Raw genomic sequence first — 25,570 nt, forward strand, 5'->3', positions numbered from 1 at the left:
CGGCTCGCTGGAGTCCACTGAGATGATGATGCACCTTTTCTCAATGAAAGTGGCCATCACTTTCTTAAACCATCTTTTGTCTTCCCCTTTGATGCCGGCTACCCTGAACAGCATCAGGCTGCCAGATCCGGTTGCCCAATGGATTTCCCATCATGCCCCTGGGGAGGATCCACGGGTGGGCTGCTGGAGGTTCGCAGGGATTCGGGAAAGCGCCTAGCTAAGATTCTGTTCTGTGCAGTTCTGTGCGGTTTGGAGAACCCCAAAATCCCCTCCTACCCCGTCCCTCCCCTCCCAGGAGCCCCAACGCAGCCCGTTTTGAATGCAGGGAACTGCAGGGCGCACGCAGAGTCTTGGGGAGGGTGAAAAATGGGCCTCCCGGAAGTTCAGGAAGGCCGGAAATGGGCCCGTTTCTGGCTTCCAGAGAGCCTCCGGAGCCCGGGGAAGCCGTTTTCGCCTTCCCGGAGGCTCAACAAAAGCCTCTGGAGTCTGGGGATGGTGAAAATGCCCCCCTGCCATGGTGCAGGTGGCCACCAAGCAACCGGACAGAGAACCCGTTGCTAAAATTTTTGAAGCCCACCCCTGGGACTATCTCTTCACGGCAGGGTGGGAAATCCCCCCCCCCACGGCAACCTGCACAGTCGCATTTGACGGAGTGTAATTTAATTTTTGCAAGCGACTGAAGTGCGGTTTAAAGCGTCGCTCTTCATAGAGTCAATGTTTTCCCTTTGGTAACGCCAAGCATGGAAAATACGCACGAATTTTTTGGAAAACCCTGAAGGCGGAGAATATATTTCTGCAGGGTTTGGGGCCCTGCAGCCTTGAGCAAGACAAGCCAGGCGGGGCCTCTGCTAAAGGAGAGCCCTCTGAACAGAAGCTCGCCCGGAGGCCATCAAAACTTTATGTTTCCATTTCCCCCTTATTCTCTCTGCAGACTGCCCACATTTGGTTCCCCATATTTCTATCAGAGGGAACATGATTGAATGGCCAGTGACAGAATTTATTCATACAATTACTGTGATGGCGACAATAAATCTGGCGACAGCTTATTGTGTTTCTTTGGGCAATATTCAATAAGAAATGAAGCGGCCGGCGGTAAGCCAGCTGGTGACTCTGCTACACCGGTGGGAGAGTTTGAGGGACACACCCTCAAAGCTCTCCACATTCCTCTTCGACCCAGGCTTTGCAGATACATCGAGACAGGGAGAGAGGGAGGGTTGAGAAGGAGGAAAGAAGGAGGGAGGAAAGAAGGAAGGAAAGAAGGTGGGAGAGAGGGAGAAAGGAAAGAAGGATGGAAGGAAGGAAGGAAGGAAGAGAGGGAGGGAAGAATGAAGGAAAGAAGAGGGAGGCAGGCTGGCAGGGAGAGAGGGAGAAAAGAAAGAAGGACGGATGGATGGAAGGGAGGGAGGGAGGGAGAAAAGAAGGGAAGAAGAGGGAGGGAGGTAAGCAGAGAGGGAGAGAGAGAAGGAGGTAAGAAGAATGGATGGGAAGGAGGGAGGAAAGAAGGAAGGAAAGACGGAGGGAGAGAGGGAGAAAGAAAAGAAAGATCAATGGAAGGAAGAGAGGGAGGGAGGAATGAAGGAAAGAAGAGGCAGACAGGCAGGAAGGCAGGGAGAGAGAGAGAGAGGAAAGAAGGATGGATGGAAGGGAGGGAGGGAGGAATTAAGAGGGAGGGAGGGAGAGAGGGAGGGAGAGAGGGAGAAAGGAAAGAAGGATGGATGGATGGAAGGGAGAGGGAGGAACGAAGGAAAGAAGAAGGAAGGGGAGGTAGGCAGGGAGGGAGAGAGAGAAGGGAAAGAAGGGGGAGGGAGGAAGCAAGGAAAGAAGGATGGATGGATGGAAGGAAGGGAGGGAGGAATGAAGGAAAGAAGAGGCAGACAGGCAGGAAGGCAGGGAGAGAGAGAGAGAGGAAAGAAGGATGGATGGAAGGAAGGGAGAGGGAGGAATGAAGGAAAGAAGAAGGAAGGGGGAGGTAGGCAGGGAGGGAGAGAGAGAGGGGAAAGAAGGGGGAGGGAGGAAGCAAGGAAAGAAGGATGGATGGATGGATGGATGGAAGGAAGGGAGGGAGGAATGAAGGAAAGAAGAGGGAGGGAGGCAGGGAGGGAGAGAGGGAGAAAGGAAAGATGGATGGATGGAAGGGACGGAGAAAAGAAGGAAAGAAGAGGGAGAGAGGGAGAGTGGGAGGAAAGAAGGGGAAAGAGGGAGGAAGGAAAGGAAAGAAGGGGAGAGAAGGAGGCAGGGAGGAAGGGAAAAAGGATGGATGGGAGGAAGGGAGGAAAGAAGGAAGAAAGAATGGATGGGAGGGAGGGAGGGGGGAGGGAAGAAAGAAGGAAAGAACAGGAAGGAAAGGAGGGAGGGAGGGAAGAAGGAAACAACAGGGAGAGAGGGAGGGAGGGAGAAAGGAAAGATGGATGGATGGAAGGGACGGAGAAAAGAAGGAAAGAAGAGGGAGAGAGGGAGAGTGGGAGGAAAGAAGGGGAAAGAGGGAGGAAGGAAAGGAAAGAAGGGGAGAGAAGGAGGCAGGGAGGAAGGGAAAAAGGATGGATGGGAGGAAGGGAGGAAAGAAGGAAGAAAGAATGGATGGGAGGGAGGGAGGGGGGAGGGAAGAAAGAAGGAAAGAACAGGAAGGAAAGGAGGGAGGGGGGGAGAAGGAAACAACAGGGAGAGAGGGAGGGAGGGAGGGAGAAAGGAATGAAGGAGGGAGGGAATGACTGCAGTCCAGGATACAACATGCCCATTTCTGTGGATGATGGGATGCTTGTGTGTATGCAGCCACACGGATGCTCTGTCTTCCACAGCACAAACCTTCCAGGGACTGGCTTTTCCCCCCTTTGGGGTTACTTTATGCACCCCCAAAAGCAAAGCAAGTTAGATCCACTTGATAAAAAGCTTTCCGTTCCCCCAAACTTACTCTGCTCGCACTGTTTTCCGGTGAAGCCCGTTCTGCAGGTGCACTGCCCGGTGATGTGGTCGCAGTCGGCCCCGTTCTGGCACTGGCAGACGTTGGCACAGTTCTTTCCAAAAAAGGCAGCTGGGCACCCTGGAGGGTTGGGATCCAGAAAGGACACAGGAAGAAGTCAAGCAACTGAAATTGGGCTCCGGGTCCCCCTTCACCCCGGCCTTTGCTAGCGGAGCTTAGGCCAGTAACCGGATTATGGCATAGCAGGGGATGATGGAATTTGTAATCCAACATCTCTGCAACAGTGATGGGATTCAGCTGGTTCGTACCGGTTTGGGAGAACCGGTTGTTAACTTTCTGAACAGTTTGACGAACTGGTTGTTGGAAGAAATCATTGGGGCAGAGAACCAGTTGTTGAATTATTTGAATCCCACCACTGCTCCGCAAGTGGTTTGGGCCAGTGTTTCTCAACCTTGGCAACTTTAAGATGGGTGGACTTCCACTCCCAGAATTCCCCAGCCAGCATCATTAAGATGGGTGGACTTCCACTCCCAGAATTCCCCAGCCAGCATCATTAAGATGGGTGGACTTCCACTCCCAGAATTCCCCAGCCAGCATCATTAAGATGGGTGGACTTCCACTCCCAGAATTCCCCAGCCAGCATCATTACGATGGGTGGACTTCCACTCCCAGAATTCCCCAGCCAGCATCATTAAGATGGGTGGACTTCCACTCCCAGAATTCCCCAGCCAGCATCATTAAGATGGGTGGACTTCCACTCCCAGAATTCCTCAGCCAGCATCATTAAGATGGGTGGACTTCCACTCCCAGAATTCCCCAGCCAGCATCCTTTAAGACAGGTGGACTTCCACTCCCAGAATTCCCCAGCCAGCATCCTTTAAGACAGGTGGACTTCCACTCCCAGAATTCCCCAGCCAGCATCATTAAGATGGGTGGACTTCCACTCCCAGAATTCCCCAGCCAGCATCCTTTAAGACAGGTGGACTTCCACTCCCAGAATTCCCCAGCCAGCATCCTTTAAGACAGGTGGACTTCAACTCCCAGAATTCCCCAGCAAGCTGGCTGGGGATTCTGGGAGTTGAAATCCACATGTCCACCTGTCTTAAAGTCCACCTATCCAAGGTTGGGAAACCCTGGCTTGGACTGTTAATAAGCCCAAATAGGATTTAAAGGTTTCTCTTAAACCCAACAGCCCTGCTGTTTCTTAATCACAACTTTGAGGAGTTTTTCAAGATTGGCTTCAAAGACCCACCCAATATCCAATTAGGGAATCTGTGCTGGGGAAATGAGAACGCTACGTGTGCCACTATAAAATGCTCTCTCTCCTTTTTGCTGTTGTTCACTTGTTGGGATTGATTTACGTTTGCTGGGTTTTATCTGCTCTGATTTGGAGAAGGAGGTAGCTGGTTTTGGCTGAAGTTTGATTTGTGGCAAGCTCTGAAAATGCTCCAAGGAGACACAAGGCGGCAGTGCACACTCTCTGCAGAAATCTTCCCAGCAGGAACCTCAAAATCTTACTCTGAGAACAGTAGGGCCCCGTCCAGCCAGGAGTACAGCGGCATTCTCCATTGTGGGGGCTGCACGTCCCACTATTGTGACAACTGCACGAATGAAAACAATCGCTGCCCCAGAAGCCAACTGGACAAGCTGGAGAGAGAGGGAGAGAGAGAAAGAGAGAGAGAACAAGACAATATATCCCAATCTTTCCACCCTTGAAACCGAAAAGTATTTAGAAGTTGGAATATTAGGGTTGGAAGGGTCCTTGGAGGTCTTCTAGATCAACCCCCGCTCAAGCAGGAGACCCTATACCCTTTTTCAGACAAATAGCTGTCCAGTCTCTTCTCGGAAAACCTCCAGTGTTGGAGCATCCGCAACTTCTGCAGGCAAGTTTTTCTAATGACTAATCATTCTCACTGTCAGGAAATTTCTCCTTCATTCTAGGCGGAATCTCTCTCGTTCACGATCTTCCACCCATGGCTTATTCACCTGCCCTCGGGGGCTTTGGAGAATAATTTGACCCCCTCTTCATTGTGGCAGCCCCTCAAATATTGGAAGACTGCTAACCTGTCACCCCTAGTTCTTCTTTTCGCTAGACTAAAGGGGAACGGTAAAGGTTCCCCTCGCACATCCGTGCTAGTCATTTCCAGCTCTAGGGGGCGCTGGTGCTCATCTCCATTACAAAGGCGAAGAGCCAGCACTGTCCGAAGACGTCTCCGTGGCCATGTGGCCGGCAGGACTGAACACCGAAGGTGCATGGAACATTATTCCCTCCCCACCAAAGTGGTCCCTATTTTTCTCCTTGCATTTTTACATGCTTTCAAACTGCTAGGTTGGCAGAAGCTGGGACAAGGAACGGGAGCTCACTCCGTTATGTGGTGCTGGGGATTCGAACCGCCAAAATGCCAACCTTTCTGATCGACAAGCTCAGCGTCTTAGCCACTGAACCACCATACCCAATTCCTGCAACTTACGTTTTAGCCTGCAGCCTCCTAATCCTCTTTCTTGCTCTTCTCTGCACACTTTCTAGGGTCTTAGCATCTTTTTGTGTGTGTTGTGGTGACCAGAACTGGACACTTAACTATTTTAAATATTTTAATCAAACAGCTACAGTTCAGCAGCTTCTTCCCCAGAGATAAATACACTCTGTGCATGCACTGAAACTTCTCCCATCGGGATAGCGAGGCCAAGATACAAAAGGAATCTTGCGTTTAACATTCACCCACTTCATTCTTTTACCAGAAGCAAAACAGCTGCGTATTTAAAGATCAGCCCTGCTTCATAACTGACAGTTCTCCAAGCCACAAAAATACAAACAGAAGAATGGGAGGACATAAAAAAAAGGATTTTTGAATAATTTGTGCAAACTTGTTATATTAGGGGAAAAACCCACGAATGTGTGTGTATTGGGCCATATTGTGTTAACAAAATAAGTTTCAAGGAAAGTGTGCACAATTATGTGTAAAAATTGATGCGGCAATGGGAAAATAGATTTTGAAACGGGCAGAAGAGAATGGGATGACAATGAAATTTATTGGCTTTTCTGAAATTGATGCAGCATTTTTAGGGCAAGAAAATTCTGTCCTGAACTACATCAAACATTAAGCAGGTTCCCATATTACTTTACGCTGTCTAGACCCTGTTAAGATTGAGGAGATGTATAAAGTGCACAAATAAACATGTTATGATGGCTTGTTTAACCAATCATTTTAGCTTCCATATATGTATGTATGTATGTATGTATGTATGTATGTATGTATGTGTATATATATATATATATGTGTGTGTGTGTGTGTGTGTGTGTGTGTGTGTGTGTGTGTGTGTATGTTTGTATGTATGGTATTCAGCTTTGTTCGGGTATTTTCCCACATCATTATAGTTGTGTTTTTAAAGTTGTAGCGACGTTTCGTCAGAATCTCATCTGCCATCATCAGGCTTCTGTATAGTGTTCGTCTGCTACATATAGTGAAACGTTGCTACAACTTTAAAAGCACAACTATAATGACATGGGAAAATACCCGAACAAAGCTGAATACCATACATATAAATACCCGCAAAAACTTAAGAAAACAAATATATATATATATATATATATATATATATATATATATATATATATGTATGTATGTATGTATGTATGTATGTATGTATGTATATGTATATGTATATGTATATGTATATGTATATGTATATGTATATATGTATATATGTATATATGTATATATGTATATATGTATATATGTATATATGTATATATGTATGTATATGTATATATATATGAAATATTTGCCACTGGCCCAATTTAGCAGGAACGCAGAGGAATTTCTCAAACCTTTTCGAAGTAACCACCCAACGAAATTGATAGCCTGCCTAATTTTTATTTTGATTGACAGCCATATTGAACTCACGAAAGACCTACAATAAAAGCAAAATTGCAGCTGTCTGTTTTTATCCAGTGCCTACTGTATCACCGGAGGTTTGATGTATTTTGCAATAAATGCTGTTTAATATCCCCTGCTGCACAGTGAATACGGGAGAGAGAAAAAAAACGTATTGGGGACACGCTGGTCTTCCGTGCAATGCCTCATCTCTGATGAAGGACTTGTTTAGAAAACGCTACGTTTAGGATCCGCAGATGTCAATCTTCCGTCGAGGCAATTTAGAAAAAAATGACTACCCCTGTTTCTCAGACTCTAACAAGTAAATTACACGTAAGAGGAACTACAAAAGAATTTCCCTTCTGTCTACAGCAGTGGTTCCCAACCTTTTTTTCACCCCGCACCCCTAAAGAAATTTCACTCGAACCTCGCACCCACTGAAATGTAGACTTTAGGAACTACTGAACGCGTCAAATATATGGTAGGATTGAATCTTTTCAGCTATGTATGTGACGGCCACTAAATAACGATACTTAACTCTGAAATGAAAACAAAGTTAATCCATTGCATAATAAATAAAAATGCCAACATACAGCCAATATCGTATAATTTACCTGGACTTTTCTCGCACCCCCTGGAATATCGTCTCGCACCCCCAGGTTGGGAACCCCTGTTCTATAGTAACATGGACCTTCCCCGCACACAGAATTGTCAATTGCTTAATTATTCAGGAAAGTCTTGAAAAGAATGGGCTTTCCTTCAAAACAAGAACAAAAAAATCCTGGTGTTTCGAGTGGATTAAGGCAGGGTGTTAATGGAAAACATCTTATGGGTCAAAGATTCAAATAGAACTCTTGGCCAACTTTCAAATTTTGTAAAATAGATCTATTTGCTTTGCTGAAAGGCGCTCTTTTTCATTTAGAATAGAATAGCATCGAACTAGAAGAGACCTTGGAGGTCTTCTAGTCCAGCCCCCTGCTCAAGCAGGAGAACTTAAACTATTTAAGTGGCTGTCCAGTCTCTTCTTAAAAGCCTCCAGTGATGGAGCACCCACAACCTCTGAACGCAAGCCAGTTCCATTGGTTGATTGCTTGTCACCATTAGGAAATTCCTCCTTAATTCCAGGTTGCTTCTCTCCTTGATTAGTTTCCATCCATTATTTCTTGTCCTGCCTTCGAGGTGCTTTGGAGAATAGCTTGACTCCCTCTTCTTTGTGGCAGCCCCTCAAATACTGGAGTATTGCTATCATGTCACCCCAATTCTTCTTTTCTTTAGACTAGCCAGACCCAAATCCTTCAACCATTCTTTATATGTTTTAGTCTCCAGGCCTTTGATCATCTTAGTTGCTCTTCTCTGAACTTTTTCCAAGGTCTCAACATCTTTTTTGTAGTATGGTGACCAAAATTGGTTCCAGTATTCCAGGTGTGGCCTTACTAGGGTTTTGTAAAGCGGTACTAATACTACATACGATCTTGATTCTATGCCTCTGTTAAGGATTGTATTAGCTTTTTTGGCGGTGGCTACACACTGCTGGCACATATTCAAGTGATCGCCCACGAGGACTCCAAGGTCCCTTTTTATTATTTATTGGGGTCTTTGTGTAAAATTAGTTGCAGGGGTATCAGAGGAAAAAAAGGACATTTGCAAATTTAGCAATAGCCCCCTAAAGACAAGGGTCGCCGAGTTGCAGCTCACTACCGCGCTGTGGCCTGTTTGGGCCGTGGAAGCAGTGGGTCAAACGTATGTGCAACTCTACTTGTGCGAGTGATGAGTGCTCGCGGTAGTGCGTGAAGCTCCATTTGAGTAAGCGGCTGGTGCGCGCATATCCCACCGCCTTCCACAAATGGAGTCGCGTGTGCTCTCACAGAACCATCCCCTCTCCCCTCCCTCACCATTCTGGAAAGATTGGAGACCGCTGCTCTAATGGATAATCTCCTTTTAACAACTCCATAATCCCTTGCGGGGTGGAGTCTGGGCAACCAAATGGAGTGTTGAGTGTTTACTGGCCCAATGCCCTTCCTGTCACCAATGCGGAGTTACATTCAGCAGATATATTCTCAATGTGCCCAGAGAGAGAGAGAAAGAGAGAGAGAGAAATATCTAGGATGGATCTCACAGCCTCCTGATTGTGAGAGGAGAGCTCTACCTCTAGGCCAACGCATCGCTCTCCAAAGGAGACCATATGAATAATCTAATTGTGTAGAGTGGTGTGCAAGTGCGTTTGAAACATCGGTTTTCTCCTCAAAATAATGTGGCCGAGGCATTGTTTTTCCCCCCATCATCTCACAGTGGAAATTAAATTGGAAGTCCTGTCCTTGCCCTGCTCTTCATGCGGCATTTCTACGGTTGAGAGTCATGCCCAGAGTTTTCTATGATGTCTGTTCAGAAATAATTCTCCAACTAAGATCCCGTCCAACCTTAATTAAAGGCTTCCTGCCTTTAGGCCGTGCTCTTCTGTGGCTTCCTGTTGAGCACAGCTGGGAAATTAATAATGAACAACTGGTTAATTATTTCTTTTTCCATGGCCCTCTTAACCGTCCCTTATTTCTGTTCCTGGCATGGTGGGAAAATTGTATTAAAAGGTCCCCCTTTTTATGGGTTCCATTTATGAAGTGAAATAATACCAAAAAGAGGGGGTATGGGAAGAATCTTGTAATTAAATTCCTACCTCTACAAACTGTCATTAAGTGGTAATTAGGAGAAACTCTTTGGGGGCAATTAATAGACTATTCACGAGTAATTCTAGCAACGATGTTCCTCAAGAACCAATAAATGGGGCTGCGTGTCCCAACAGGAAACTTTTGATTAAACAAGCATTGACTCGAAATAACCAGATGCATTTCTAATAAGTTACATGAATGAAGGGCAATTTTCATAGGGAAGATTCAGACTGGGAACCAGATTGCATCAAGAAACATTATCTTGGGATCAGATAAAAAGGATTACCCGAATGCTAGAAATGCAAACACGCCCTGTAGTAAGGAAATACGTGATAAGGACAAAAAAATGGATAGAAGAAATAATTAAACAACAAATTGAACTAAGAGGAAAATATGATAAGAAAACAGAATATTTAATGCTACAACTATTCACAGCAGCAAGAATATCTTACACACAAAATTGGGAAAAAGACAATATGCCACTAGGAGAAAATGTGATAAAAAATTATATTAGAGTGTGCTGAGATGGATAAGTTGACCATGGAGATGAAAGACAAAGAAGAAACAGATTATTATTTGACGTGGAATGCATCGTATGATTGGCTAAATGATTGATATAGAGATGAATAGAGAAGGCGACAATAGAATAATAAGGCAAAGGTTAGAGTGGACAAAGATAGTTTAAGGAATATAGACAAATGAACAGATAACTAAGATATATGTAGAAGTATGCATACCATCACAGAAGCATTGCAATGAATGGAAATGATGTTGTAGATAACAAAAATTGTTTAATACAAATTATTTCAAAAGTAAAAGTAAAAGAGGATTACTCATCCTCTTTCCACCTAAGAGATTTCCCTTCATCTAATCTGCAGTGTTTGTGAATAGAGGTAGTCCTCGACTTACGACCACAATTGAGCCCAACATTTCTGTTGTTAAGTGAGTTCTGTCCTCTTTGACACCCTTTCTGGCCACCGTTGCTAAGTGAATCACTGCAGTTGTCGCATTAGTAACATGGTTGCTAAGTGAATCTGGCTTCCCCGTGGGCTTTTCTGGTCAGGGGAATCACGCACGCCCGTCATAAATACGAATAGCAGCCGAATTCTGATCACGTGACCAATGGGGATGCCGCCATGGTTGTAAGTGTGAAAAACAGTCGTCACTTTTTCCAGTGCAGCTGTAACTTTGAATGGTCACTAAACAAACAAGTCATGAGTCGAGGACTACTTACAAAAATATATAGTTATCCCGTAACAGTTTCAAGACACTTCAAGAAATTATTCATCTCCTCCATGGTTGTGTTCAAGTAAAGGTCTACCAGATGCATTCATTGAACATGGGCACTGTATAAGGCAGTGATGGCGAACCTTTTTGTGGTGGTGTGCCGAAAATGTGCACGTGCCAGCACCCACAATGCAATGTGCCCCACCCCCTGCGCATGTGCAGGCAACCCCCCCTGCCCTGCCCTCTTACCGGCACTGTGCATGCGCGTGCCTCCCAGTCCACTTGAGACCGTTTTTGCCCTCTCGGAGGCTCGTGGGAAGCCTCTGCAGCCTCAGGAGGCCGAAAAATGGACCCGTTTCGGCACTTCCAGTATGGCCGGAAAGCCCTTTTCTCGGCCTCCCAAGGTTGCAGAGGCTTCGCTTGAGCCTCCGGGTGGGTGAAAACGGCCTCAAATGGGCTGAAAATTAGCTGTGAGGAGCACGCATGCGCAGTGCAGGTAAGTTTGGCTGGGGCTTGCGTGCCCGCGCAAACGGCATACATGTGCCATAGGTTCGCCATCATGGATATAAAGTCTTCTGCCTTAGGGGTTGGACTAGAAGACCTCCAAGATCCCTTCCCGGATTATGATTCTCACACTCTAAGCTTGGCTTGGAGTAACTATGGTTAATGGTTGTTTTGGTCTGAATCCCGCTCATCTGAAAAACGTGTGCAGCCGTACAGCATGCAGGTCTTGAAGATGGGTTAACTCACAATCAGGTTAAGCAGGTCCTGAGAATGAATTAAAGAATCAGAGAACTAACATTCCAGAAAGTGAACTTAAATCATTGGTTTCTGCTAGGAAAAATACTTGAAATTAAAACCTATTTGCCTTGAAATATACATATGTAACCTTAAAAGAAAATTTACACAAAATTGTCTGCTACGACGTCTTGCCTGTCAATGACTTCTTCAGCTTCAACCACAATAATACACGGGCAAACAACCGATACAAATTCAAGGTAAACTGCTCCAAACTCAATTGCAGAAAATACGACTCCAGCAACAAAGCGGTCAACACCTGGAATGCACTAAATGACTCTGTTGTTACAGCCTCAAACCCCCAAAACTTTAACCTCAAACTGTCTAGCTTGGACCTCACCCCATTCCTAAGAGGTCCTTAAAGGGGCCGTGCATAAGCGCACCAGCATGCCTACCGTCCCTGTCTTACTGTCCCCATTTATCTGTATTTATTTCTTTGCTCCTGTTTATGTTCATACCTGTACTTGTCATCTTGTATATGTTTGACAAATAAATAAATAAATAAAATAATAAATAAATAAAATTGCTGCAATGGTATACAAACTAAAAAGATGACGTGTTTTCTCTTACTTTGTGAGCAATCTTTGCCGATCCATCCTGGGAAACACTGACACGAGCCATCAGTAGGATTGCAGGTCCCGTTGTTTGTACACAAGCACAAGTTAGCGCAATCTTTCCCATATCTCCCACTTGGACACACTGTGGAAACAAAAGCAAGCCATCAGGGTTGCGTTGGGTTGAAGAAGTGTCTCTCCAAGGAGTTGCGTGCTGACCTTTGGTTGATCGTCTACCAGTTCCTGTTTTTGTACAATGGGTAAAGGGAAAGAAACTGATATTTAATCCAGACAAGGTTTTCATTTGGACATTCTGTATAAAGGACTATAAAGCTTGTCGACTCATAAAATATTTCTATGGTCTTTTTAGAGTTGCCAACAGAAAGAGGGGGGGGGGGGAGCAGTGCAGCAGCTTTCAAAACCGAAACTGCATTCCATAAATGTTTTCAAAGATAATAACTAGGTGACCGAAGTTTCTGCCACACAAAATTCTAACTGGAGAACATGATTGATGACTCTTGGCTATGGATGTGTCCCATTGGAGGATATGAATTGCGATACACCCAAAGGGGTGGGGGGGAAACCAGGGTCAAGGGTGATGATGAGTCGGCTACACCCAGGCAGTGCCAGACATGTTAACTCCCAATAAATGCTTTTGAAGTTTTGGAAGTTTGGCTCGAGACTCATGATTTAAATGGGGGCAACTGCTGGAATCCTGACACTTGTGTTGTATGGGATTGTCCTGTCCACAAGGAACCAAATTCATAGACTGTAGAAATTAATGAACTCAACTCACTTTGCAGAAGTGCAGATGGACTACCAGTTCTCACAAGCGTAGACTGCTACACCAGCTGTCTAAAATCAGATTTACCCTTTTTTTAACATTGTGATCTCCGCTTGTACTGTTGCAATGCAGTCTAAGTACAGCTGCCTCTGGAAGATGCTGACCAGATGTTGGCAGGATAGAAACCACTAGAACACCCATTACTAATTCTGTGTCCCTTTATTAGCTAGGTTATTATAAAGCCTATCAAAGAGAAAGTTTAGACGAGATATAATTGTCTTCCAGCATGTGTCAAACTCAAATTTCATTGAGGGCCGCATCAGGGTTGTGTTTGACCTTGGAGGGCTGGGGTGTGGTGTGAGAGGTGTGGTCAGGGGTGTGGCCATGGTGCGCATGACATGGGACTCGTGTCGGGGGAACCTGTGGTCGCCAAGTGCTAAGGCAGGATTTCCCTGAGACCTTTTCTTACTCTCATTATAATCTCCTTCCTTCCTTCCTTCCTTCCTTCCTTCCTTCCTTCCTTCCTTCCTTCCTTCCTTCCTTCCTTCCTTCCTTCCTTCCTTCCTTCCTTTTCTTCTTTTTCCTCCCCTTCTTCCCTTCTTTTTCCTTCCTTGCCTTCTCCACATTTTTCCTTCTTTTTCTTTGTCTTTCCTCTTTCCCTTCCTCCTTTCCTGCTCAAATGCAACAGGAGAAACATTTTCCCTTTTGTTCTGCTTTTAGTTTGTCGAAGGTCAGGGGAGTGGGAGCGCTGGCAGAGGCACCACGGGCCGGCCCTTTGCTGTTTCCAGGCCCCGTGGGTTGGATCTAAGCACCCCGCAGGCTGAATCGGGCCCACGGGCCTTGAGTTTCACACCCCTGACTTAGTCTGTCACAGAGAAGAGAGGATCGGTCTATTTCTCCAAAGCACCTGAAGGCAGGACAAGAAGCAACGAATGGAAACTAATCAAGGAGAGAAGCAACCTAGAACTAAGGAGAAACTTCCTAACAGTGAGAACAATTAACCAGTGGAACGACTTGCCAACAGAAGTTGTAGGTGCTCCATCACTGGGGGTTTTCAAGTAGAGATTGTGTAGCCATTTGACTGGGAATGTCAACCTCCAAGATTCCTTCTTCTGCTTAACTCTTTCGGGCTGCCATAGAAATGGGGGGGAGGGAGGGGCGGAATAATTGGGTCTCGTGTGGGGGAAAGGGTGCTGGAGGTTGAAGTTGTGTGAATTGTAGAAGTTGGGATGCTTTCTTGCTTACTGCGCAAATGCAGCCACTTGTCTTTTCTAGGCCAAGGTCAACCGTCTCGGCATACCAGATGTGTGAGACGCCACCTGAAGATGTACCCACATGACGTTATGCACACCTCAGATTGGATGTCCGGTTTGAATTGTTGGGAGTGAGGACTTGGGATAACTTTCTATATATCATTTCCGCGCCTGTTGCCTCAGATCTTGTATCTCCTTTGTGGCTACCACTTCTTATCCAGTAAAAGTCCTTTTCTCTATAAAAATGGAGTCCAAGGTTTTCTTTTTTGGATTTTGAATGGATTTTGAATACACCTGACAGGGATGGTGTAAGTTCTCCTGCCTTGACCAGGAGGTTAGACTAGAAGATCTTCAAGTCCCTTCCAGCCCTGTGATCTGTGTCCTATGCTTCCAACATTGGATTCATAATGTTAGCTTGGGTTAAGAAAAGACTCCTGGAAGTTGCAGGATTTATCATTTGAATACGCACTCATGTATACCAATGTGTCAAGACTCAGCAGGTTGTTTTCATGGACTGTTCTAGAAGATTGATTTGCCTGTGCAGAAAAGGACCCAGAGCCTTTTCAGTGATAGTCTCAACATTGCATGCTCCATACTAATGAGTTATGTATGGCTTCAACTTTGCCTGTGTTTAAACTAATATTACTTATTTCATGATGCTTTTCCTGATACTCAGTCTTTTCATCTTTGCAATGTTAACATTAAAGAGCAATTTAATGGCTTAGTGCTTTTATTTATTATCTCTGCTCTTTTATCTCTCTGTTTCTAACTATAATTTACAACATTCCACGATTGGTCAAAGTGCAGCTTTGTGATATATCAGGCATTTCAGCAAAGCAACATTCTGTCTGGATGCAAAACCACTTCATCAAAATAGCAAATATTATGCAAAATCCTACTGTCTTGGGAAATGAGTTTCATATCATGGTACACTTCTATCTAATAAATCTTCATTCTCCAAGATGATGTAAAGCTAAAGTAGAAGCCTTCAAAAAAGTTCATACTTCTCACAAACCATTAAATCCCACCAAACTTGTGAATCTCAAGCACGTCCGTAATTGATGGATCTAAGAATTTTGAGAGAAGGACAAAAATATTCTGTTTAAGTAGGAATGGGCAGATACAACTGCAATGCTAATTTGTTATTAAAGTTCTGAAAAAGGACTGCGTTCCCGTGCTATTAAAATTTCAGATGCGTTCTTGCAACTATCATGATTTATGGCTCAGATTCCTTACACGGCTATTAAAAATATTTGGAAATATATTATTCCTAGCTAAAGTGGCCCTTTTACTACCTATCGCAGATCAGCCACAGTTAGCTCCGGAAAGCTTTAGGTGTGGCTTCCAGAGCTCCAAAATTTACTACCACGCTGTAATTTTTAGCATGACAAAAGATGAGAAATGTTACATTTTCTGGAGAGTCATCCTAGTCAGTGTATTTCATTTTCACTGGATTTAAATGCAAATGTGAACTCTCCTTCACTAGATGTATTCAAATAGGCGGAATCTGTTCAGGATGTTGTAGAAGTGGATTCCTGCACTGGGGACACGATTAAATCTAGATAATCCTCCAGGTCTCTTCTAACCCTTACATATAATGGAATTACAGAATAACAGAGTTAGAAGGGACCTTGGAGGTCTTCTAGTCAACCCCAGCAAAGGTAGGAGACCCTGTACCATTCTGGACAAATGGTTGTCCAGCCTCTTCTTGAAAATATCCAGTGATGGAGCATCCACCACTTCCAGAGGCAAGTTGTTCCACTGATTAATTGTTCTCAATGTCAGAAAATTTCTCCCAAGTTCTAGGTTGCTTTGCTCCTTGATTAGCTTCCATCTGTACTTCTTGTCCTGCCCTCAGGGGCTTTGGGGACCCTATCATCTCTTCAAAATATTGGAAGACTGCTATCAGGTCATCCCTAGTCCTTCTCTTCATTAGACCAGGGACCAGCTGGCTGGGGGATTCTGGGAGCAGATGTCCACCCATCTTAAATCTTGCCACAATTAAAAAGCATAGTTCTAATGAGACCTACTTCTTTCAGGAGGGCAATCCGATTCAAAACAACAACTGGGACAAAGATGATTTCCTAAGTTCTAAGTTAAGGTAGATCCTTCCATCCTGATCATCAAACTGAAAGAGCTGCTTGAAAGGTAGATTTTCACTTTGTTGAGGAGCATGGCAAACAGAAAGTGCTTACGTTGGTTCTGTCTATAGATCTTTTCCGTCCTAAACACGAGTGATCGAATGAAGTTGGCGCTTTGGGCCTCTTTGTGAGCTGAAGAAGCTTCTTGGATAAAAGAAGCGAAATGTCTTCAAAGAAAAACCAGGAGGCTATGCTCGATCTTCTATCTACTCTTGCTGTGAAATAGTGATCAGGACTCCGGACCTGAAAATTATTTTGTCCAGCCTTCAACCCACAAGACCCAACTTTTCTACAGTATATCATTTCTACTTTATATAGTTATTTTTCACAAGTTCTTCTCCCTATCTAAAGGAATGATCAAAGAGGGAGGCAGTTTTGTAAACTTGGAAGCCAATTTACATCTGAAACAAACCAGGCTGAAGAAACGTGATTAAGAGAGGTGGCAAGAAATAAATATACTATCTTAATTTCAACTTGGGAGGAAAAAAAAAAGGGCTTTATGTTAATCCCAAATAAAATATTGAACTGCCTTCTCCTCCTCCGTCTCTTCCTTTTCTCTATTTTTTCTTCTGAAAAATATGTACCATTTTGTATGCTTGCCCATTATGATAAATTGCAACACCAATTGTCTTTAATTAGAACATGAATATTTGATGGAAATCCTGCTGGCTGGATCAACATTTCAAAGGGAAAGCAGGGACGCTCAACAGATTGAAATCAAGAAAAGAAAATTTGACTTTATGAGATAATCAGCCCCGCTCCAGACTTTGAAAAATAAGCTAGATTCTTCTAAGAAATCAGACATCATTTCCTGAAAAGAGAAAATTAAGTGTTTGGTCTCCTATTAAATGTTCCACATCGTGCTGATGCCAGTTGCAAGGAGAAAAGAAAATGGACGCCTGCATTTGGTCTGGCCATCATTATTTGATTTTCTAAGTGTGATCTGTATTGAGGAGATGATTGATAGCAGGGTTTCAATACTTGAAGGGCTGCCACTGCCCCAAAGAAGAGGGGATCAACTTATTCTCCACAGCACCTGAGGGCAGGACTAAAAGCAATGGATGGAAAGTCATCAAGGAGAGAAGCAACCTGGTGATTGGGCCAAAGTCACCCAGCTGGCTTTCATGCCTAAGGTGGGGCTAGACTCACAATCTCCTGGTGATAGGCTCAAAATCACTCAGCCTCCTTCATGGTAGTACTAGAATTCACAGGCTCCTGGTTCGTGGCCTGATACCTTTAACCATTAGACCAAACTGGCCATAGTTTGAATACAAACCACCTGTCAGCATTCCAGCAAACCTCCATTTCAATCAGTAACTCCGAGACAGACGTCATCTCAAAAGGACCTTTATTAGAATAGCACCTGGCACATCTGTGGAACCTCGAAACTAAACGTTTCCCAGACTTCCCACAATGTCCCAAACTACAAACCATCCCCTTTTCCCTCATCATCACATCACGTGAACCAATCCCAAATTAAGTTCCTTTTTGTTCCTGCGCCACACTCCATGACCTTGAACCAACAAAAGAATTCTATTGTGTCTACTCAGAGCTACTCAATTAAAATCACCCCCCCTCCCACTTTCTCAAACTGTGTGGCAGCATGGAATAAGGTTTCCAAAGCTGACATCGTCTTTCTTTGCATACTCTTATCCCTTCTCTGGCCCAACCACAAAAACACTGTTGGTGTTTTTCTATGCATTTGACTAAGTCTGGCTCTGTTTTCGAAAGGATGCTTAAACTGAACTAAACTTGCTGTCAACAAGCCAACTTCAAGTCACAGTTGCAAAGCCAAAGTGCAAGGCCATTCCACCCAAATAAGCTGTAGATAACCTGAGAGGGCCATTAGTATTCACCCAGTGTCCCTGCAGAAGGCCAGGGAACAGGAGCAGGGGAAACCTAATCTCCGGACTTATTCTCACAGTGCTAAATCAAGGCTGAGCTTTATGTCCGAACGCGGCTATGCTCTCCGATGAACCTGGCACAGAAAATGCTCGAGGACAACAAGCCATAAATCACGGCCACAAGTCCTGAAACCTGGAGAATGATGCTTTTTTCATATGCTGGAATGCTGGCAACCAAAGAATTATTATATAAATCCACCCCTGATTTATAGCCGTGGACTATTGTTTGTCAACATTTTAATTAGTCTTCTTTCTACAGAAGGGCGAAATAGAGGGCACCAAAGTGATCTGGTTGTATTTCCTGGAACTCTTTAGTTTATGATATAGGGGACATTCCCCACGTGTTTTTTTCTTCCTTTTTCTCCCATTTTATAATTTCATCATGTCCTGCGCAGATTGTTTACAGTGTTAATTGCTAGTTTAGACAATATGGTCTTTCAATATTTATATAATAACAAAAGATGAGTTTGGTATTGGGTTTTGTTTGGGGTTTTGTAATATTATGATGTGATATTTTTGTTCGTTTCTTTAATAAAACACACAAACAACATTCAGAATACTGGAACACCCTGCCGTGCTATTATGAAAAGAGCTGTAAAACATATATATCTATATCTACATCTATATCTATATCTTTTTCTATATCTTTTTCTATATCTATCTATCTATCTATCTATCTATCTATCTATCTATCTATCTATCTATCTATCTATCTATCTATCATCTATCTATCTATCTATCTATCTATCTATCTATCTATCATCTATCTATCTAATTTTTCTATATTTTTATATATATGTCCAACTGATGGCCCACAAGATTGCATGCAGCCCTGGACAGAAAGTAATGTGGCCCCAGAAGATAATAAATATAAGAAAATATACATTAACTGTATTATAGGCTTATATGGGGCCAAGACATAGAACATAGAATAATAGTTCTGGAAAGGACCTTGGACAGCTTCCCCTGCTCAAGCAGGAAATTGTACCCTATTCTGGACAAATAGTTGTCCAGCCTCTTCTTAAAAACCTGCCGTGGTGGCGCACCCACAACTTCTGGAGACAAGTTGTTCCATGATTAATTAGCTGTTCTCATCGACGAGAAATTTCTCCTTAATTCTAGATTGGATCTGTCTTTGATAAGTTTCCATTCATTACTTCTTGTTCTGCGTTCAGGTGCTTTGGAAAATAGGTTGACCCTCTCCTCTTTGTGACAGACCCTCAAATGTAGGAAAACTGCTATCATGTCACCCCTAGTGCTTCCCTTTGTTAGACTAGACATACCCAGTTCCTGCCACTGTTCGTCGTATGCTTTAGTCTCTAAATCCTAAATTCTAAAGTCATCTTTATTGCTCTTCTCTGCACTCTTTCTTGAGTGACTTATCGAATGAAGACATTTCCTCTTCACTCAATGTGGCAAATCAAAAGGTTGGATAAAAAGGCAGAACAAGAAACAATGGATGGAAGCTGATCAAGGAGCGAAGCAACCTGGAATTAAGGAGAAATTTCCTGACAGTTAGAACAATTAACCAGTGGAACAACTTGCCTTCAAAAGTTATGAGTGCTTCATCACTGGAGGTTTTTAAAGAAGAGACTAACAGCCACTTGTGTGAAATGGTATAGGGTCTCCATCTTGAGCAGGGGGCTGGACTAGAAGACCTCCAAGGTCCCTTCCAGCTCTACTCTGACTACCATGATGTTTGAGTCTTTGCCTTGGAAAAATAGAGGCGGAAGTGACATAATCAGTGTGTATAAAATCAGATACAGAAATTGGATGGGGATCCATGTCTCAAAAGTTTTAATGACGTGGACCTGAAGGAGATACATGATAAATGATAAATCCTTGCCTTCCAAAACAGTATTTCTAGGGCAATAAGTTTATTATGGTTTGATCTGACTATTTGCCATTAACCTGGGATTAATTCTTAGCTATGATTGATTGATTCAATCAATCAATCATTTTTGATAGCCAGCAATCTCAATCAAGAGATACTGGATGGCTTACAGTTCTAAATCTATAAAAACAATTAAAACAATACAAAAAGCATTTAAAACAACAAAAACAAATATATACAGATATGGATAGATCTGCTGAATGGAGTTGGTATATGACTCAGGGGAATTGGGATATCTTAATTAAAAGTATATCTATGCTGTTTTGGAATAACTACAGAGAAAAATACACACCTTCAGCTATGGTGAATTTATCCAAACCTTGGAAATTACTGAGGAAAGTATTTATATAGTAAAATTATAAATGATTTTTTTAAAAAAAATAGATGCCCAATGAGCATTTTGAAGAATATTCACTGAAGCTAGTAATAAAATAAACTCTAATGTGCTGTTAATGGTGACATTTGAAATAGCGACATCTGAAAACTGGAAGTATGATCTATTCTTTGATCAATGGGACAGTCTCATTCATATTTTTTTTTCATTTTGTCTTCAGGCAAGATTAATTTTTAAAAAAAAAAGATTAAAATTTTTCATTAACCAAATAAACAACATCATAGAATCTTGGCATAGTTTGATATGAAAAGAGCTGGGTTGCTTATAAGAAATTTATAGTTGTTGATTGGTAATAACTGTAATATATAAATAAGGTACTGATTTTGATTAAATAATGGGTATTTCTGGGCACATTCTTTACAGCATGTCTAAAGGCTGAATCATGGCAACTGGACCAAATTTTCTTCATCTGAGACGTTTCATTGCACATCCATGCAAATTCATCAGTCAGAGCGGAATTAGTTAGGCAGAGAGCCAGAGAATGGTTGGAATTTACCGATTCTTGCCACACTAACTGCACGGATTTCTCCCCACAATGGCTCGCAATGTGTCAATCAAGTTTCAATCATCCAGGTCAAAGGCGTCTAAAATTGGATCTTGACTCTCTGGACTGTCTGTCTAATTATTTTTGCTCTGATTGATGAAGCCGCGATTCAACCTTCAGATACCTTTGGCGAATCTATGTCTATGGAGATTCTTAGTCATCCAGGTCATGGTTGTCCCAAAGGTGCTTTTTCAAGAGGAAACTGGAATTTCTGGTTGAAGAAGTTTCTTGGATGAGAAGCGAAACGTCTTCAAAAGAAGAAGCAAGGAAGTCCAGTTGCCTCTTGAAAAAAGCACCTTTGGGACAACCATGACCTGGATGATTGAGAATATTTACAGATTTTTAGCTATACAATTTGGGATAAACACCCTTGGAATGGTGTGGGAGTAGGAAGGGATTTCCAGAGAAAAAAATTGCAGACTACAGGAACCAGGCGCATCACTCAGGTGACCCTGAAGACACAGACAAACCTCCATGTGGCCTCAACGATTCTCTAATAGGATGCAAATGACCAGCTGCCTGCAAGGAGTATCCATCTTTCCATTCCCCACCATCCAGTCAGAGCTGAAGAAGCTTCTTGGATGACAAGCGAAGCGTCTTCAAAGAAAAACCAGAAAGTCCAGTTGCCTCTTGAAAAAAGCACCTTTGGGACAGTTTGGCCTGGATGATTGAGTCTTCATTGACCTGTTTCTTACAGCAACAAATCACAGTGATGCCATCAGTGTCTGGCACATAGAAGTGGTGGCATTTGTGGGATGTGTGTATGGGCATCCCTTTGTTGCAGTTAGCCGGCAGCAGGTGTGGACGGCTGAGGAGAGCGAGGACTCAGATGAGGGGCCAGGGCCATTAGGGAGTGGACTGCTGCCTTCAGAGATTGTGGGGGCTGGCAGCAGCGATGAGGAGGTTCCTGAGAAGCCTGTGCCAAGTGCGCATGAGCGCAGGGTTGCTCACACGACAGAGCAGTTGCAGCAGCATGGGCGACTTAGGAGTAAGGCTGCAAGGTAATGGCCCCTCCCTCAAGAAGATAAAAGCCAGCTGTGAATAGGACGTTCTTTGCAGGAAGCAAAGAAGTTTTGAAACTCAGCCTCGTGGACATTGCAGTATCTTAGTTGGTATTTGAAGACTCTTGTGTTGTAAAATATTTCTAGGTAATCTTATCTGTTATTTTTGGCAGCCTCGCACAGTTTTGGCGAGGCTCGTGCTTATCAAAGTTAATTAGTTTGCAGCAGCCTTTTAACTGGGGATTCATTATTAAAAGGTTTCTGTTCCCTTTGGTTCGTGTTTGTTTTATTGGACAAGGGTTTGGGTCAGAACACCATTTAAGTCACTGTTGACGCCCTAAAAAAGTCCCTGCAGTTTTCTTGGCAAGGTTTTTCAGAAGCGGTTTGCCATTGCCTGCTTCCTAGGGCTGACAGGCCCATGGTTACCCAACTGGCTTTGTACCTAGGCTGGGTCACCACAATATAAAAAAGATGCAGATACTCTGGAAAGAGTGCAGAGAAGAGCAACAAGGATGATTAGAGGGCTGAGGGCTAAAACACGTGAAGAACAGTTGCAGAAATTGTGTTTGTCTGGTCTAGTGAGAAGAAGGACTAGGGGGCACATGATAGCAGTCTTCTAATATTTGAGGGGCTGCCACAGAGAAGAGGGGATCAACCTATTCTCCAAAGCATCCGAAGGCAGGAAAAGAAGCAATGGATGGAAACTAATCAAGGAGAGGAACAGCCTAAAACTAAGGAGAAATTTCCTAATAGAACAATTAATTAATGGAACCATTTGCCTTCAGTAGTTGTGGGTGCCCCATCACTGGAGGCTTTTAAGAAGAGACTGGACAGCCACCTGTCTAGAATAGTATAGGGTCTCCTGCTTGATCAGGGGGTTGGACTAGACGACCTCCAAGGTCCTTTTCAACTCTATTATTCTGTATTCTGTCTAGAACTCATAAGTCTCCCAATTTCTTTCCAATTGCCTTCATCATTACACCAAACTGGCTCTCTCCGTTTGTGAGATTGCATATCACAAACATGTCATGAGTTGTGCCCTACAACTATCCACATTAGTCCAAGGACGTATGGAATCTTCAATGGGGGCCATTCCTGATTTTTCTCACCCCTACAGTGAAGTTTGGCTTATTAGATTCTGCTGGTGATGATGCTGAAAACTTCCTGTGTGCAGCTGTAGGGTTCTTTCTTGTGGCTTGTAGCACAAATCAGACACTCTTTTATTGATAGACTCTAATAAAGCCCATTTCAGACGGTTTTTTAAAAAGATTTCGGTGAAGCAATTGGCCTCAAGGAACTCAGAGTTACTCTATTTCCTCTATTAACAACACAACTTAGAAGTGTGTTGCTTTTCAGATGTGCTTTGACTGCCATGGCTGTAGTCTGGTGAATTTAATTTATTAGCACATTCCATTTGCTCTTGAATATCTACATTCAAGAACCTTTTTATTTATGCCTGTTGCCTGTGTAGGGAGAAGCCACTTCTGCCTAACAACTCAAGCAATCTACATTCTTTAGAGCACAGAATATAGAATAATCAGATTGGAAGGAACCTTGGAGGTTTTCTACTCCAACCCCCTGATCAAGCAGGTGAGCCTATAATTTTTTTTTTGTCTTTGAATGACCTCGTATGGAGCTGGGTGTTTACTGGCCGGATGCCTTTCCTGTCATCAGTTCATAGCAGATGTATTCTCATTGTGCCCAGAGATATAAATATCTGCCTCTACTCAGGATCGAACTCATATAGTCTCCTGATTGTGAGGCGAGAGCTCCACCTCCAGATCACCGCACCACTCCAGGAGACCCTATAATATTTTGGACAAATCACTTTTTGGAAACCTCCAGTGATGGAACACCTGTTACTTCTGGAGGGAAGTTGTTCCACTGATTTATTGTTCTCACTGTCAGGAATTTCTCCTTAGTTCTAGGTTGCTTCTCTCCTGTTGCTTCTTGTCCTGTTCTCAGGTGCTTTGGAGAATGGGTTGATCTACTCTTCTCTGTGTAAAGGTAAAGGTTCCCCTCACACATACGTGCTAGTCGTTTCTGGCTGTAGGGGCAATGCTTATCTCCGTTTCTAAGCCAAAGAGCCAGCGTTGTCCAAAGACGTCTCCGTAGTCATGTGGCCGGTATGACTAAACGCCGAAGGCGCACGGAACGCTGTTCCCTTCCCACCAAAGTGGTTTCTATTTTTCTACTTGCATTTTTTACCTTCTTTTGAACTGCTAGGTTGGCTGAAGCTGGGACAAGTAACGGGAGCTCACTCCGTGACACGGCGCTCGGGATTCGAACTGCCGAACTGCGGACTTTTCTGATCGACAAGCTCAGCATCTTAGCCACTGAGCCACCGCGTCCCCTTCTTCTCTGTGTCAATCCCTCAAATATTGGAACACTGTCATCAAGTCACTCCTAGCTCTTCTCTTTGTTAGACTGGACATATCCAGTTTCTGCAACCATTCCTCATGTGTTTTATCCCCTAATCACCTTTGTTGCTCCTCTCTGCACACTTTCCAGAGTCTCAACGTCTTTTTTGCATTGTGGTGAATTACAGACTGAAAGATGACATTAAATTCTGACAAGCAAAGCCAATGAGGAAGCCAGAGCCACTTAACGACTGTGGCAAGGAAGGTTTGTAAAATGGGGCAACATTCACTTAATGAATATCTCACTTAGGAAAATAAATTTTGGCCTCTCTTGTGGGTCATAAGCCGAGGGCCACCTGAACTTATAGACGTACGGAATCAGCAAATGCCACCTTACCTTGGTTGCAGAGGGGCCCGAAAAACCCTGGGAGGCAATCACACTGGCCTGTGACATGATGGCAGGGAAGTGTGCTGTGAAGACATTCTGGACAAATCTGGTTGCACTGAAGCCCGTAGAACCCAGGGGGGCAAACTAAGAGAGAAAAAGCACAGAAAGAGGAATAAACAAAACCGTGGACGAAACTTAAAATACAAGGTATTAATCTCCATCCATTACTATGCACTTCGGAGGACTTTTTACAATTTCATAGGATAGAAGAAAGGCCTTATAGGAAGTCCTTACTTAGCGAGTGGCTCATTTAGTGACTGCTCAGTTATAACAAGTGTTGGGGTTCACCGGCAGCCTGTGCAGATGGCAGCGGAATCGGACAGTGGGGAAGAACAGGGATCAGTCCGGGAGTCTGGGGAGGACTTGGACAAGGGTCCTGCGTCCGATGCAGAGATGGGGCCAGGACCATCTGGGAGTGGGGTGCTGACTTCGGAGCCCCCAGAGTCTGGCAGCAGCGAGGCAGAGGACCCAGGGGAGCCTGTTCCCAGTGTGCATGTGTGCAGAGCTGCCAGAAGGCAAGAGCAGCTGAGACAAAAGGGGCAACTCGGGAGTAAGGCAGGGAGGTGATTGCCTCTCCCATAAGGTATACAAGACAGGCAAAGGTAGAGAAACCTTTGCAGGAAGCAAAGTCATTCGCTCTGTTCAGATTAAACCTTGAAGCTCTGTGTGGACTTTATACTTTGTTTTTCCCCCCCAGTTAATTTGGCACTTTAGTTGTTGGTAGCAACTCAAAGGAAAGAAAGGTGGGTGCTTATCTCGAGGGACTGTTTGAGACTCATTACAGGCTGGGAATGCACATAATTCTCAGCACTGAAA

The 25,570-nt window shown here is 43.8% G+C and overlaps 1 protein-coding gene across 2 annotated transcripts in view; it reads right to left on the reverse strand.

Annotated features, from left to right (window-relative positions):
• The window catches only part of MEGF11 (multiple EGF like domains 11), a 530,131-nt gene that overhangs the window by 31,386 nt on the left and 473,175 nt on the right, over positions 1–25,570 (reverse strand). For both annotated transcript variants that reach the window (XM_087972942.1, XM_087972943.1), the window contains exons 16-19: positions 24,704–24,838; positions 12,048–12,176; positions 4,436–4,564; positions 2,909–3,037 (exon numbers count right to left, since the gene is read on the reverse strand). In XM_087972942.1, the coding sequence (XP_087829068.1) occupies positions 2,909–3,037; positions 4,436–4,564; positions 12,048–12,176; positions 24,704–24,838 (522 nt within the window). The remainder of the gene's footprint in view (positions 1–2,908; positions 3,038–4,435; positions 4,565–12,047; positions 12,177–24,703; positions 24,839–25,570) is intronic.

Source organism: Notechis scutatus, chromosome 11 (assembly GCF_049901735.1).
Source record: "Notechis scutatus isolate UNSWTSFEM ecotype Mainland chromosome 11, rNotScu1.2, whole genome shotgun sequence".
Taxonomy (NCBI): Eukaryota; Metazoa; Chordata; class Lepidosauria; order Squamata; family Elapidae; genus Notechis; species Notechis scutatus.